At 41.6% G+C, this 15,264-nt stretch overlaps 1 protein-coding gene across 3 annotated transcripts in view; it reads right to left on the bottom strand.

Moving 5' to 3' along the window:
- The window catches only part of kmt2a (lysine (K)-specific methyltransferase 2A), a 67,551-nt gene that overhangs the window by 22,526 nt on the left and 29,761 nt on the right, over positions 1-15,264 (bottom strand). For 2 of the 3 annotated variants that reach the window (XM_080429649.1, XM_080429651.1), the window contains exons 9-16: positions 14,003-14,149; positions 12,286-12,384; positions 11,193-11,313; positions 9,388-9,501; positions 8,299-8,483; positions 7,306-7,482; positions 2,568-2,678; positions 2,054-2,127 (exon numbers count right to left, since the gene is read on the bottom strand). In XM_080429649.1, the coding sequence (XP_080285775.1) occupies positions 2,054-2,127; positions 2,568-2,678; positions 7,306-7,482; positions 8,299-8,483; positions 9,388-9,501; positions 11,193-11,313; positions 12,286-12,384; positions 14,003-14,149 (1,028 nt within the window). The remainder of the gene's footprint in view (positions 1-2,053; positions 2,128-2,567; positions 2,679-7,305; positions 7,483-8,298; positions 8,484-9,387; positions 9,502-11,192; positions 11,314-12,285; positions 12,385-14,002; positions 14,150-15,264) is intronic. The other variant, XM_080429650.1, reaches the window with a different exon arrangement.

Below are 15,264 nucleotides of genomic sequence, written 5' to 3'. Positions count from 1 at the left end.
GGTGGGTGCAGATTACGGTGGAAAATTGGGAGTGAGTCTGCAGTTCTAACTGCAATGGGGAGTTTGTTCCACAGTTTGGGAGCCAGAAGGGAGAAGAGTCTGAGACGTGTGGAGCGTTGTCCCGGATGTTTTAGGGAAGGTTCTGACAACTTCCCTGTGTTAGCTGATCTGAGTGGGAGGGAGGGGTTGTAGGGTTGGATCAGGCTTTGAAGATATGGGGGTGCCATACCTTTGGTTGCTTTCTAGGCAAACATCAGTGTTTTGTACGGGCAGTAACTGGGAGCCAATGGAGGGAGCATTATTCTAAATAATCAATAAACCATGTTCTTAGCTACAGAGACTACAAACTAGGTACTCTAAAAAGTTACACTTTTAGCTCATGGAGTATAAAAGTTACACTTTTAGATTCAGTGACACCCACAGCCACAACACTAGAGGGAGCATGATTTGGTACCACCCAAATGTAGAACAAACATAGGAATTCTACTGCTCTGCCACCAAAATGTGGAATGCCCTGACAGGCTAACACCATCCATTAAAGGATGTGTAACACTGGTTTCCAAATTGGCCTGATCTCTATCAGGAGACCAAATGGGGAGGCAAATGTATATTGCCCATCTATTCTGTACATATACTAGTGTTTTTATTTGTTGATGACATGTATTATTGTGTTATTTTGTATGCCATGTTGATGAATTGAATACATAGGACCACACTTTTTTGTGTCATCCTTTTAGCTTCAATGTCTTACTGTACCACATGCTGTTTACATTTACGTTTACAATCAATCAATCAAAAACTTTCATTCTAAAAGCTATGTATTAAGCTGTGGTCATAGTGAGCAGATCCCCAGGGTGTCGGTATGAAAACACCCCGGTGCTTAATTGAGGTCCTACGCTCAGGGACAGGGGTTTGCTCTAAGCTGACGAGCTTTTTGCCTTTGATGTTAATGAGGCCTTTTAACTGCTGTGGTGACCAGGGTTACTGGGACACATGGGGCTGATCTTCTCTTCCAAATGCAGAGCTGACCTGTTCATTGTGGAAGTCTGGCGGTGTCTCTTTTTCCATTATGGGGACGCAGCAAACTATGAGATTACACATACTACTGTTTTTGTCCGCCGACCCCCATCAAAATATGTTGTCCCAGGGACCACCAGAAGCAAAGATTTGAGTTAAAAAAATTGTTTCCAAAAATATATGAATTCAAAGATTTGCACAAATGTTCAAGATTTTTCAAAAATACCAGATCTACAAGCTCATAGCGCGGCACTCTGTGCTGTGCTATGAGCTTGTAGATCTGCTATTTTTGAATTGCCAAAGTATAAAATAATGGTTATAGCTCAAATCTAAAATGACACAGATGCGTTCCTGGATTGAATGGGTTAAAATAGCATCTTTTGACGAGTAATTGCATGTGTTCCAGTCTTTTTTTTATTATTTTGTGATGTTAAGCATTACGGAGTCTTGGTGTATATTACATGTGTTATGATCTAAGTTGTTATGTAACTGTCCCCTGACTGTCATAATGAAAAGTTGTCTGTGGACCCCAGAGAGAAAAGCTGCTTCTATGCTCATGGATTAAAGTAAAACAAAATCTCACAACTAATTTGTATGGCCAAGTCCTATTATGCGATTTGTGAAAAAGTGTTGAAAGTTTAGACACTAGCGCTGTTTCCTTATGATTATGATGTTTTAGTAATATTGTTCCTGCTGTTCTACATACTGCTAACCAGGTGAAGAAATCACAGATTGAGGCTTTAACTTTTGCTTTTATGAAATATCCGAGACCTAGCTTCTAAACATATTGCTAGTTTGAAAAAATATATAACCCATCTACAAGCTACAATCTACTATCTATTTTCGGAGAAACACTAGAAACACTAGAATAATCATGGGGTTAAGTTACTGTAGGGATCTTGTAGAGGGACGCTTGCTTTAAAACAGATTCCCAGCGCTACACAATAGTTGGCTCCCGTACACATGTGAATATAACAGCTTCATTGTGCACCTGGTACGATCACTTGGTAATAACTTTGTGACTGTTGATGCTTACTTGGCAGAGACTTTCTGTGCTTCCCAGAACCTGGACTCTTTGACTTTGAACCATGGGAAGAGCCGCTCCATTTGCTGGGAAAACACAAACAACCACATGAGCTTCAGAGACATTAGCACACAAACATAAAACCAGTATTCAGTCTCCGTCGGGGGGAAACCTTATATGTCCAAAACAGTGAATTTTCAGGAGTAGCAGCTTGTGGATCGAAATGTGTGACGTTGTGGTATGATCAAGTAGGACACTGATTTTAAGAAGTTAAAATATGGAGGTTTCTGCCCGACAGCAACGATATATTGTTGCTGTTGGGTGGAAACCTTGTATGTTCATAACGGTTACTTTTCAGGAAATAGAAGAAAACAACATGGCGTACCTACTTTTCAAAAGTAGCGAAAACAGCCAATACAATAAAAAAAAACATAAAAGGATGAAATGTGTATATATAGGGTTGCTTCCCGACAGCAACAACATACAGGTATATAGTATATCAGTCATATGGTATCAGTAAACACACCCGGATGAAGAAGGACTTGACCATGCTGTTGGCCTTGCGGCTCTCCAACTGCCCTCCATCGCTGTTCATCGCCGTCTGGACGATCCGCACGATGTCATCACTGAACTCCAGCTGCACGGGGACAGTGGAGACACATTTGAAATATTTCAAATATAACGACAATTTTATAAATGCAATTGTTTTTGATCATTTTAAACCCGAACCCTAAAGCCGCCGTGATGCTGTGCCTTCGTTGTGAGCTTGTAGATCTGCTATTTTCGGTGCACGACACCGGTGAGCAACCAAGTATAAACAACGCACCCTTAAGGACTTTGCAGCATAAGATTGTCAACGTACAGCCCAAAGGACTAGTTCGTTTTTTTTCTTTTTAGATGTATTCCATTGTGGCGTCCTTACATCCTCCATCGATATCATCTCTGTATGAATTTGGTTATGCTTCAATTCCTACAGGTTGATGCTTTTATTCACAAAATGTACCTTGTTTAAAAAAAAGGAAAAAAATTAAGAAAATAAAACAGTTGGGTTGCTTAATCACTGTGTAATATGATGTACTCTTGACAAAAACAGAAGTTTAAATCAGTGTGTGAACAAAAATAAACACTAAATAAACGCTCCCAGTGTGTAAGGACCTTAACTCAAACAAATCGTATTTAACCATAAAAACATAGTCCTCACAATGTCTATTTCTCAAATTCTACTATACTTGTGGGGACATTTGGCTCTCACAAGTACACACACACACAAACAATTTGTTTGACACAGTGGCCTGGTTCTCATACCCCCCCCGCCCGCCTCCCCTCCCTCTCCTCTCCTGCTGTGTGAGTGTCACACTACTCTCTCTGTGAACGTTAGACAACATTTTCCCTACTTAAGTAAAAGTATCAATACTGCAGTGTAGAAATACTCTGTTAGATGCAAAAGTCCGGAATTCAAAATTGACTTGAGTAAAAGTACAAAAGTATTGGTATCAATACTGTATGTACTTAAAAGTACCAAAAGTAGAAAGTACTCATTGTGAATGTCCCGTTTCACAAGTTCAAAATGTATTAAAAAATCTTTTGAAAATAGCAGATCTACAAGCTCACAATGCATTGCGATGCGACGCATTGTAAGCTTATAGATCGTCCGAAATGTATATAGGGCTGAAGTGGTTAATGTATGTTTTGTGATAATAATCAAAATCTACAACAAGTAACTAAAGCTGTCAAATAATTGTAGTGGAGTAAAAAGTACAATATTAGCCTCTGAGATGTGGTGGAGTAGAAGTAAAAGTACAAAAAATTGGAAATACTCCAGTAAAGTAAAAATACATAAACATTTTACTACACCACTCACTGCCCCTTCCCATGTCTAGCTTCCTCTGCTCAACATTCTCTCTCGTGTGAAAAACCCCGGAACTCCCTCTTTCCATGGTGTTTCTCCTTGATTGCGCTTAAACCTTGACATTTAACTTCACTAAAACTATGCCTTAACCCTAACCTCACAAACACCTATGCCTAACCCTAACCTCACAGAAATAATGCCTAAACCTAACCTCAAAACCATGTATGCCTGGGCGAAACACCTGGGAAAGACATCCTCCCGAAAAAGCCCTTGTGTCTGCGTCTTCACCATGCTTCCTCAGGCCCTCTCTTCTGCCCTTCTGCTAAAGTGAACTTCTGCTGAACTATTATGGTAAGTACTCAGTCTGCCCCCAGGCATGTCTCGGCCCAGGTGTTTGAAAAGCTACACCCTTGATCATGCAATACGGAGGCAATACTGACGGAGGCTGTTAAGGACGCCACAATGGAATACATCTAAAAAAGATATCTTTGCTTGTTGGGCAGAAACCTCTTATCTCCATATTTTAACTTTTTGTGTTTTTTTCGTGAATTAACGCCTTACTTGATCACACTACAGCGTCACACAAAAGCATCAAAAGTAGCGGATCTACAAGCTCGAAACGCTGCGCCATTTCTGAATTTGAATCCTGAAAAGTAACAGTTTTGGACATATGAGGTTTACACCCGACAGAGACATACAGTATATAGATATAAATAAATGAACTCCTTTCCCCCTGCTATTTGACTTGGAATCTGAAGACAAGTGTGATGCATCTAACGGCCAGACAGCACCAATGCAACTAGTCTCAACTCCTTACAACAAAACTGTTTTAAGGACAGTCCACACCAATGCAACTCCTGGCAACTGCCATTGGGGATAATGGTTGCAAGTAGTTGCAAGTGGTTGCGTGCAACGGTTTTGTTGCGACTAGTTGCATTGGTGCGGTCTGGCCTTAAGTGACGCTTGTTATCTTTTTTTTTTTTTTTTTTTTAATCCCGCGATTTTTGTAACCCATTTTTTTTCACCAGGTGCCAATTTCCTAAGTGATCCTGGGCGCTACGCCTGCCCTACACCAGCGCTACACCAGTCCCCTTCAGCCTAGGGAGGCCAGGGCCGAGCTCATGCTTCCTTCAATGCATGAGAGCCAACTGACCTTCTTGTCACCTGACAGGGGGGAGTTTCCCTGGTAGGACGTAGCGCGTGGAAGGAACACGTTATTCCAACCAGTTCCCTTCCCCTCCATCAGGCGCCCCGGCTGCCATGGGGGAGGCGGTATAGCGACCAGGATTACTACATGTTTTTGTGAGGGTATTAACTACCCTAGGACACACGGGGAGAACATGCAAACTCCACACAGAGTAGGCCCTTTCACCAACCCCACCTAGGGTATGGGCGCTGATGACGCGGAGGAGAAGACACGCCCCCAGCGCCCACAGCGTCCCCGGCGGGAATCGAACCCAGGACTAGCTGTGAGGCGACAGCGCTACCGACTGCGCCACCGTGCCCCTGACGCTTGTTATCTTGATAGCACAACATGCCGTTTCTTGACAATCTCACGCGCAATTTCTTATCGCAACATCTTATCGCAACATCTTAACTCATTGAAATTATTATTATCTATTTCTGGCCATTACGATTTTTATTTTTTTATTTTTTCAAAGTAAAAAAAAGTGCTTAACACATTGATTGCCTAGATCGAGTTAACTCGTTTTTAGAATCCATCGCTTGATTGCCTAGATCGAGTTAACTCGTTTTTTTTTATTTTATTTGACCCAAAGACCAAGGAGATATGATTTGTCGAAGATCTAGACTCCCATCCACTTCCTTGTTAACTTAAAACTTAAACATTTTGTATCTCAGCTCCTGAGTACTTTTTTTTTTCAATGTAAAAACCCTGGCATGAAAATGCAAAAAATCTGAAATAATTCTGGCAATCAATGTGTTAACTCATTGAGTGCCATTAACGTGTTTCACGTGTTTTAGCGCTATGGTGCAACGTGCCATTAACGTGTTTCACGTGTTTTAAAAAAAAATTGAAAAATAAAATAAAATAAAAAATACAACTTTTGTTTTCCTTGTTTAACTTATAACTGAAAAGGGCTGTATCTCGCTTCTTAAGAGTGATATACTTAGTTGCGCCCCAGTGACGCGCACAGACAATAGTGTCTATTTTTGGTTTGCCTCATGGCACGCAACCCATGGACGGATTAAAGTGAAAATGGGCCCTGTGCACAAAATCCCCACGGGCCCCCTGCCCAGATTCGAGTGGCATTCAAAATCTTCCAAATATTTTTTTGATTTTTCAAAGATTTTTAAAACTTGTAGATGTACAAGCTCGCAGTGAGCTTGTATATCTGCTATTTTTGAATAGCCAAAGTACACAATATGGTTAAAGTGCTTAAAATGATTGTGATGCCATTTAGCTGGGGACCCCCTGGAACCACCCCAAGGACCCCTGGGGGTTCCAGGACCCCACTTTGAGAACCACTGGTTTAGACCGATGCTAGATTCTTGTTTTACCTGTGATCCTAGTTTACTAAGGCACTACACACTGTCTCTCTGCATGTGTTTACCTTGCTTATTATAAGTCACTCTGGATAAGAGCTAAATGCCTAAAATGTAAATTGTAGTCTGGGCAGAACAGACAATAAACCAGTCAGAATGCCTTAAATATCTTGCTGACGTTTGCACGTTCCTATGCTGAAGTTCACAAACTGCTGACCCTGTCCATGGTGCTGAACTAGCGGGACTGAACATTTTTCAGAACATACAGAACCGTGGTTTGTTTGGAAAATGCATTCTGTTCATTTCAGTACAGTATGAAAACCAACTTGAAGAGATTTGAAACATCACTGAGATAACACTCAAAATGTAGTTATGTAATATGTATGCTATAGTCTGTATGTTATCATTGCATTTTAATAGCGCGGATTGATAGTCTAAAATTGGCTGTGGAGACAAGAATGACTTACGAGCTAAAATATCCATGAATTAATAAAGCAGTGAAGTTTAGCCCCCAAATGGACTCAGTTACTCAGGCGAGTTCGGTACTAACTTTGGACAAAATGTAAACAACTGCTAAAATAAAGACATTAACAGATTTGTTTTTACAACTAGCCAGTGTGGTCGTTTAAATTCAAGTTTCACATTTATTAGAAAACATCATTGTCCTGCCCGAGATTCGAACCCGGATCCCTCGCACAAGTGCTGATATGTTTACCACTAAGCCAATAGAGCACGCCTGCTTGCTCAGGGGATAGAAATAAAAATAGAATACCACTTATGAATCAGTAGTAGTCATACACCACCACAGGATCTAAATGTCTTTTCCGCCTTTGGCCAAAATGTGGATGCCAGGGTTAAATATGAGTCCTCAGGTGAGCTAAAGGCAGCAGGAAAAAGAAAACAAACCCACCACTGATTTATAGTGGCCCAGATCCATCTTCTTCTCTACAGACTCCAGGTCAGGTGGGGCGTCGCTGGGGGATGGGGGGGTGACCTCGGTCAGGACAGGAGGGTCGGGTCCTTCTGGAGAGCGACGGGACGGTAGGCTCTCCTCCGTCTCTGGGTTCAGCTCCGGAGGCTTCACCGCCTGACACAAGAACATGCTGTCATTTTATACGCTCAAGTGGGAGGGTCTGGATCTGGATTTGTGCAAACAGGCATAGGTGTGTGTGTGTGTGTGTGTGTGTGTGTGTGTGTGTGTGTGTGTGTGTGTGTGTGTGTGTGTGTGTGTGTGTGTGTGTGTGTGTGTGTGTGTGTGTGTCATCATTTTAGTTAAGGCTAGGCACTGTTAATATGCTTAAAAGGTAGGTATGGAACAACTTTAGATACCGGTATTTTCATAACATTCCATATCTGGACAAAAGTATCAGTTAATAAAATAAACAAAATACAATGGAAAAGACATAAAATGAGAAAAGTTCTCCATAACTGCTGAAAAATCAGCAGTCCGGTATGAAGACTCATGACATCATGAGTGGATGAACTTGTATTGACTGTACTTGGTGTAATCAGAGCCATATAAATATACATTGTAAATGTCTAGCATATGTTTGTAATGCTCTGGAAGCCGCTCTACTGTTAACTGTGAAATTAAATGTATATTGATGATTAGAGTATGCTTGTATTTGTTTTGGCTTGGGTGAGTTTACCAGGGTGGACTCCTGTCATCCCAAAACCTTATTTACTGGATGTTTTCTGAAAGTGGGGGCAGAGTGTGATCTACAAGCTCACAACAAGTTGTGAAGCTTGTAGATCGGCTATTTTTGCTGAATGTTCGCCCCCCAGAATAGGGACGTCACGCCACGGTTCTAAGGTGGCTATAGTTAGGGTAGGGATCTGGGGGAGGGCATTCACCCCCCCAGCCCAGAGGTCTGGTGGGGGACCAAACAAAGCGTCGTGTCACCTGTCTGTAGCGCAGCAGGTGTGTGGAGGTGCGTGAGTTGAGCAGGGCAGTGAGGATGTGTCGGACGCAGCCCTGCAGCTCCTTCTCCAGGGCCGTCCTCCACTCGGCCGGCTGCTGCTCCGTACAGTTGGTGCAGGTGTAGGCTACGCTCTCTGGCAGCTTGGACATCAGCTCGTACATCTCGTCTAAAAGAAGACAAGTCATTATCGTCACACACACACGCACACACACCGCTGTCAGGTCCCACATCTTTCCAATGTGTTACCCACAGAGAGCACTCATAGTGAGTATGCCAGTCTAATGCCATTCCGATACCATGTCATTTATCACATGATGATATGTCATTTACAGTATGCTTCAGTTGATGTTGCTCTACTGTTTTTATACTCAACACTTGCACTTCAACAATTATTAATGGATTTGTTTATTTATTACTAGATCAGCGGTTCTAGTGGTTGCTGGCAACGTGTATCTAGCAGCGCGTCTCTCTGTAGTGATGGTCCCCTTAGGTTCTAGCAGTGGTGGAAGAAGTACTTACATTTAAAATCTACCAATACCACAATGTAGAAATACTGTTGCAAATAAAACTCCGGCAATCAAAATTTTCTTGAGTAAAAGTACAAAAGTATTCGCATGAAAATATACTTAAGTACTGAAAGTAAAAACTTGTACTCATGTTGCAGAATGTACCATTTCACAAGTTTCCAAATGTATAACAGATCTACAAGCTCACACCGGGTCGCTTTGCGACGCGTTGTGAGCTTGTAGATCGGCTATTTTCAAATAGCCTAAGTATGCATAGGGCTGAAGTGGTTAATGCATGTTTTGTAATAATAATCAAAATCTACAAAGTAACAAGTAACTAAAGTTTTAAAATAATTGTAGTGGAGTAAAAAGTACAATATTTGCCTCTGAGATGTAGTGGAGTAGAAGTAAAGGTATAGAAATGTGTAAATACTCCAGTAAAGTAAAACATTCCTCAAAAGTGTACTTAAGTACTTGAGTACATTGGTTACTTTACACCACTGGGTTCTCTAGGTGGTGTAATAAATCATGTGGAGGATGGATGGATGTATGGATGCTACTGACCTGTGAGGTTCTCACACCTGGCGTGGACCCAGTGGTCACAGCGACCACACTGCATCATCTTGCTATCGTAGTCATCGTCATCATAGCACTTATCACACAGTGGGCAGAAGTTCCCTGAGAGATTCAACATGACAAACTTAGACCTAATAAACAACAACAATAACTTTGCTACCACAACTACTAATGGTCATTTTATTTGCAATGTACTTTTCATAACAAGGTGTGCATAGTGCTACAGATAATAGTTGTTGCTTACAAGTGCTTAACCGGCCTTAGAGGACAAGTCCGGATTAAAATAACATAGCATAACATATTCTTTTCTACTTATATTGATCCTAAATGACTGGCCATGTCGTCCAGTTTCCCCAGCAGGCCCCATAGCATAGAGCAGAGGCCATAAGCATATCGCTACTTATGCTATTTGTTGCGCATGCTCAGTTATTAGTTCAGTTACACACGCATCCATGCCTTGGTTGTCCTTGTCCCACACGAGCCGCCACAGTCTCGTAAATCATGTTTTGGGGTGAGCGTTCGGCACAACGGCCAATCAAAGTGACTGTACTGGCCAATCACAGCGCGTCTTTTCCGGGACTACGGCGGCTCGTGTGGAATAACCAAGGCATGGATGTATGTGTATTGACAACTAATAACAGATTCATGAAAAAAAAACTTTCGACTGTAACAAATAAGTAGCCTAAGTAGCGATATGCTTATGGGCTCTGCTCTATGCTATGGGGAAACTGGACGATAGGGGCAATTCTGCAAATAGACCCCATGGCCAGTCATTTGGGATCAATATAAGGAAAAAAAGGCTATGTTATTTTAGTCCGGACTTGTCCTTTAACACATTGATTGCCTAGATCGAGTTAACTCGTTTTTAGAATCCATCGCTTGATTGCCTAGATCGAGTTAACTCGTTTTTACATTTTTGGGGGAAAATTCCACAAGGGGCGACCTAACACAGCTTTGGAATGATCGATCGTCTCTCAGAGAAGAAAAATGTGGATGTGACATCATTCCAAAAAACCTCACTTCCATCCGCCCCAATGATGGGATTTTCAGAAAAACGGCTGTAACTCAGTTTCTTTTTTTTCCATTGAAAACCACCCGTTTTCAGCGGACCAAAGCTCCAAAATGGCGGATTGCGGTTGGAAACTTGTCGTTCCCATGGATACACAGATCCTTCCGTCTACTCACAGGAAACTTTTTCCGTGTGTTTTTTTTACACAATGTCGGTTCCACGGCGTTTCAAATATCATCGGATTGAGGTAATTATACGCCGGCACGGGGATAGAAAACTATGTTTAATATCTTGGCAATCAATGTGTTAACTTAAAAGGGGACAGTTAGCTGTTAAGAACTCTATTCACACTTGTGATATGGATTTTTCATACTTTTGTGTTCCATAGCCATTTCTGTGTGCATCTAGAGGGGACTACAAAGTAAATGTCTTCTAAACTACATCTCGTATCTGGGCAAGAGTAAGACAGCACAGGTGTAATCCATGATTGTAATCGTAGTGCTTGTTTTTTTTTGCGATTTTTCATTTTACATTTAGACACTCAGACAGACCTACATACAAAACAAGTGCTTGTTTAATTGTGACGCGTGTTTTGCCCTGATGAAAGTCGACTGACTGAAAGCTTGGCTTTTATTAAATGAACTTGATCCAAGTGCCCAGAATCTTTTCCGTTTTCAGGGCCGTGGTGGGCCATTCTATGGTCGTGAGTGTGGTGAAGTGATCGAGTAATCTTGTCAAGAAATCATAGCTCAACCAGACTACCAGATGTTGACCTTTAGCTCACCTTTAGCAAAGAGTTTGGCACAGTCATGACACATGGAGAAGTCATGTGACCACTGGGCGTCCCAGGACTTCCCTGGTTTGGTGGCTCCGCAACTCTTACAGCGCACACACTTGGTGCAGACCTGGGCAGTGTGAAAGAACACACCAGACAAAATAAATGGCAGGAACTGTGACACTTGCAGACAGCTGTATGTACAAAGTGACACTGGTGTGAAGGTCTAAAGCAGTCGTTCTCAACCCTTTCAGGCCGCGACCCCCCAAAATAATCATATTTGAACTCGGGACCCCCCCCCACCCTGATAAGCACTTCGAAGTGTATAGGCATTCAATTTAGTTTGACTCGGTTCCACAGATAAACATTGTGAAAATAGCCGAGCTTGTAGATCGGCTATTTTCACAATGTTTGCCTCTTTCTAAGTCATGTTTGACAATTTGGCCAATTGGGTATTAAAAATTGTGGTACCGCCTGGAGTTCAAAATTCAAGTTCTCCCCTGAGCAAGCAGGCATGCTCTACCGGCTCAGTGGTGAAAATGAAAATGAGAGAAAGACAAGACTACAAGCAGACAGACGTGAAGTGAATGAATGAGTCGACTTTTGCCACGGAGACCGGTCCAAACAACCTGTGGGGTGTGTGTGGACAGCTGAGGCTTGTAGATATGTGGGAAGAGCACAGTCTATAAACGTGTCTTCTCAGACATAATTTATTATAACACCACTGCAAATAAACCGGCTCCATTCATTGTTTTTTTCATCTGCTAGTCATACTGCTGCTTCCGCATGTGATGACGTGAGATGAAATGACACGAGGTCAACGCAGAGAATCTGAATAGAATCCTGTAGTGTGTGTGTGTGTGTGATGCCTCATTATTTTCAAATCGTGTAGTGTGTGAATGTTTAAGATAATCTGATGAGAGAAGTTTACAAGATTATCCTGTAGTGTGTGATGCTTCCAGATTTTAAAATCGTTTAAGATTTTTTTTAAATCCTTATGTGTGAGCCCAGCTTTAGAGTGTCCGGTGAGAACATAGAGTATGAATGTGTGGTGAATGGCAGAAGGTTGCGGAGCGGAGGAGGAGGCAGGAGGCATCCATACCCAGACTCTCTTCTTCTTGGTGGGTCTGGTGGGATGGTTGGGACCCAGGCACTCTGGGTGATAGCTGTTACGGCACTTATCACACTCTAGCAGCTGCTGCTACAGGGAAGAGACAAGGTGTGAGGTTAAGTTAGATCATTTAAAAAGTCACATTAGTTCACATGGACGCTGGAGTCATTATCGTCGCTGTCGGGCAGAAACGTTACGCAATTTAGGCATTTATCGCTTTGGATTTAGTATTAATCCAAAGCGATTTACAGTAAGCAAGGTAAACACAAGGTAATACGGCCCGCTGGCGTAGCGGTCCAGCAACCTAGGCTCAGTGTAGCCTGACAGCGTGTCGCGGGTTCCGAGTCCCGAGCCCGACGGCCTTTGCTCCATGTCACTCCCCATCTCTCTCTCCCCATTTCCTGTCAGCCTACTGTCTTGTCAATAAAGGCATAAATTCCCAAAAAATCCATCAACACAAGGTAATACATAAAATGCATAGAGACTCAGAAATCTAGGATCATAGGTAAACAAAGAACCTATTATCAGTCTAAACATTATAATAATATAAACAAATATATGTACATTGAAACTATACAAACTATAGGATGCCAGGTCAACAAATGAACCTGGCATCTGTCTAAATAACATGCTCTAAATTACATTTTAACCTTTGCATAAGACTGCATGGCGAGTCTGCAGTTCTAACCGCAATGGGGAGTTCATTCCACAGTTTGGGAGCCATAAGGGAGAAGAGTCTGGGAGGTGTGGAGCGTTGTCCCGGAAGTTTTAGGGAAGGTTCCAACAGCTTCCCTGTGTTAGCTGATCTGAGTGAGCGGGAGGGGTTGTAGCTCCAGATTTCATATTTTTTGTTTTTCTTTCATAAATGAATGTCCTATTTTATATTATCGTCATATGACAGTGTCAGAAAAGCTCGAAGCTACGAATAAGCAGTTCAAACGCGGTTCATGCTAGACTTCTCTCAACTGTGTGTTAGGAAATTAATCATCATTTCCTGTCCACTGAATGTGTGAAAGTAAGGACTGCTTCTACTGTGTGTTCCAGAGAGCAGGAACAAATCAATAGAAATTATGATCTATGAAGACAACCCTGTAGTCTTTGCCACTAATGATCTGTCCTTACATTTTATGTGAACAATTATCCTCAAATGAAAGCCACATGAGAAATGAAACATCTTCATGGCTCCACGTTCTGCTTCTTCTCTTTTTTGGGCTCAGGGCACCCCTGTAAATAAAACGTTTTAATCCACGGCACCCCTGAATTATATTGTTAATTTACAGCACCTTACATTTATGATACATTACGGCACGTAAATATGTAAATCTCTCCCCGTTAAGATACAGCATGTCACGAGGCAAACTTGAGAGAATATCCTATTCCCTTAGGACAGATTGAAAACGACTTTATACTTTATAGCCCATCATCCCTAATAATAATCAATCTACAAGAGCTTGTAGATCTGCGATTTTCCACAAAGAGATTTGGTGCAGATCGAAAAAGAACGCACCAAGTACAGTGCAACTCAGGTCCTTTTTTATTAAGTATAGAGTTGTCTAAGTGGTTAAATTGAAGTGATATTGATCAATTCAAAATATGATCAAAGTATTCTGCGGCACCCCAAGGACTTGGTACCGTGGCGCCACAGCACCCACTTTGAGAAACCCTGCTGTTAAGTACATAGCAGAGATTGGCAGAGGTTGGCGCTTACTTTAGTTTTCTGGTGCTGGCGCCCGCATGCCTGGCAGAAGCGGCATCGTCGGCAGCACCAGTTCTCCCACTGTTCCTGTAGGGGGCGCTCCGTTTCCCCCAAGCAGAAGAGATGGAATGGCTCGCAGCACACCTGGCAGAAGACAAACTAGAAAAGACAGAGGGAGAGGGAGAAAAAAAGAGACAATTAGGGTTTTTTTTTTTTTTTTTTACGAGAGCTCAGTGTACACTTAAGTACATTACCATAGATCTCCGGAGTGCTTAACACTAATTGGCTGGTTAAATGGGAACTTGAGGGGTTAGCACGCGGCTTGTGAGAGCTTGAAGGCATTTAGTGTCAATGGAGATGGGCAGTTTGTTTACCCTGGCTTCACTTAGTATTCATTCCTCACTTAGTATTCTATAAATCTAGAGAGAAAGGACGAGTGGAAGAGAAGGACCAAAAGCAACAGTGTTAGTGTGAAAAAAACAACGCAGCAGTTAATCGAACTACTACCGTAGTCTAATTTAATCAGTTATAAAACATAATCGATTCTTATGAAATAGTAATAAAACTATTTTGAATACAGTAGGATAAATAGCAATAATTGTTAATTACATTTTCAAAACGTTTCAAACGTTGTTTTTTTTTAGATCTACAAGCTCAGAATGCATCATGACTTGTAGTGAGCTTGTAGATCAGCTATTATTCTAGCTCGGCTATTGTACACTTCACCGTTTCAATTGTCAGCTCATTTCTTTGTTTCATCACTTCCAAGTTCACTTGTTTATCCTTTATCCTGTGTGAGTTCTCTCTCCTGATTGGATAAAATTGGTATCCCGACCTGAAAATTCATTGTCTGTTTTCTAAAGAGCTGGAGAGACCCTTGTTACTGAACAAACACTCTATAGAGTGTTTGTTCAGTAACAGGGGTCTCCCTGTCTCTCCAATCTAGCAATGATTATGATGAGAATATAGAGTCATTTAACACTTATTTTAACAAAAAATAATATCACTTACCCTGCCTTTAAAGTGGTTAATCAATTTAGTTGATTATAAAAATCTATAAAAAAAAATCGTGTATAATTCCTTTTAAAGGGTCTACACCATGAAAATCACTTTTTTCTTGGTTTTTTGTATTTTTTGGGGTCCCCAGTGTCTCTTGTACCCAAAACAATCTTTTTTTTTAAAATTCAGTCATTCCTTCTCATTTCATGGATTTCCAGAATGGGCGTGTCTGAACAGGCGATCTCAGAATGGCAATGTTTCTGACATCACAAACA

This window comes from Gymnoscopelus braueri (assembly GCF_963280865.1).
Source record: "Gymnoscopelus braueri genome assembly, chromosome: 5".
Taxonomy (NCBI): domain Eukaryota; kingdom Metazoa; phylum Chordata; class Actinopteri; order Myctophiformes; family Myctophidae; genus Gymnoscopelus; species Gymnoscopelus braueri.
Note: the sequence above shows the minus strand (reverse complement) of the source record. Positions and strands in the feature narration are given on the sequence as shown.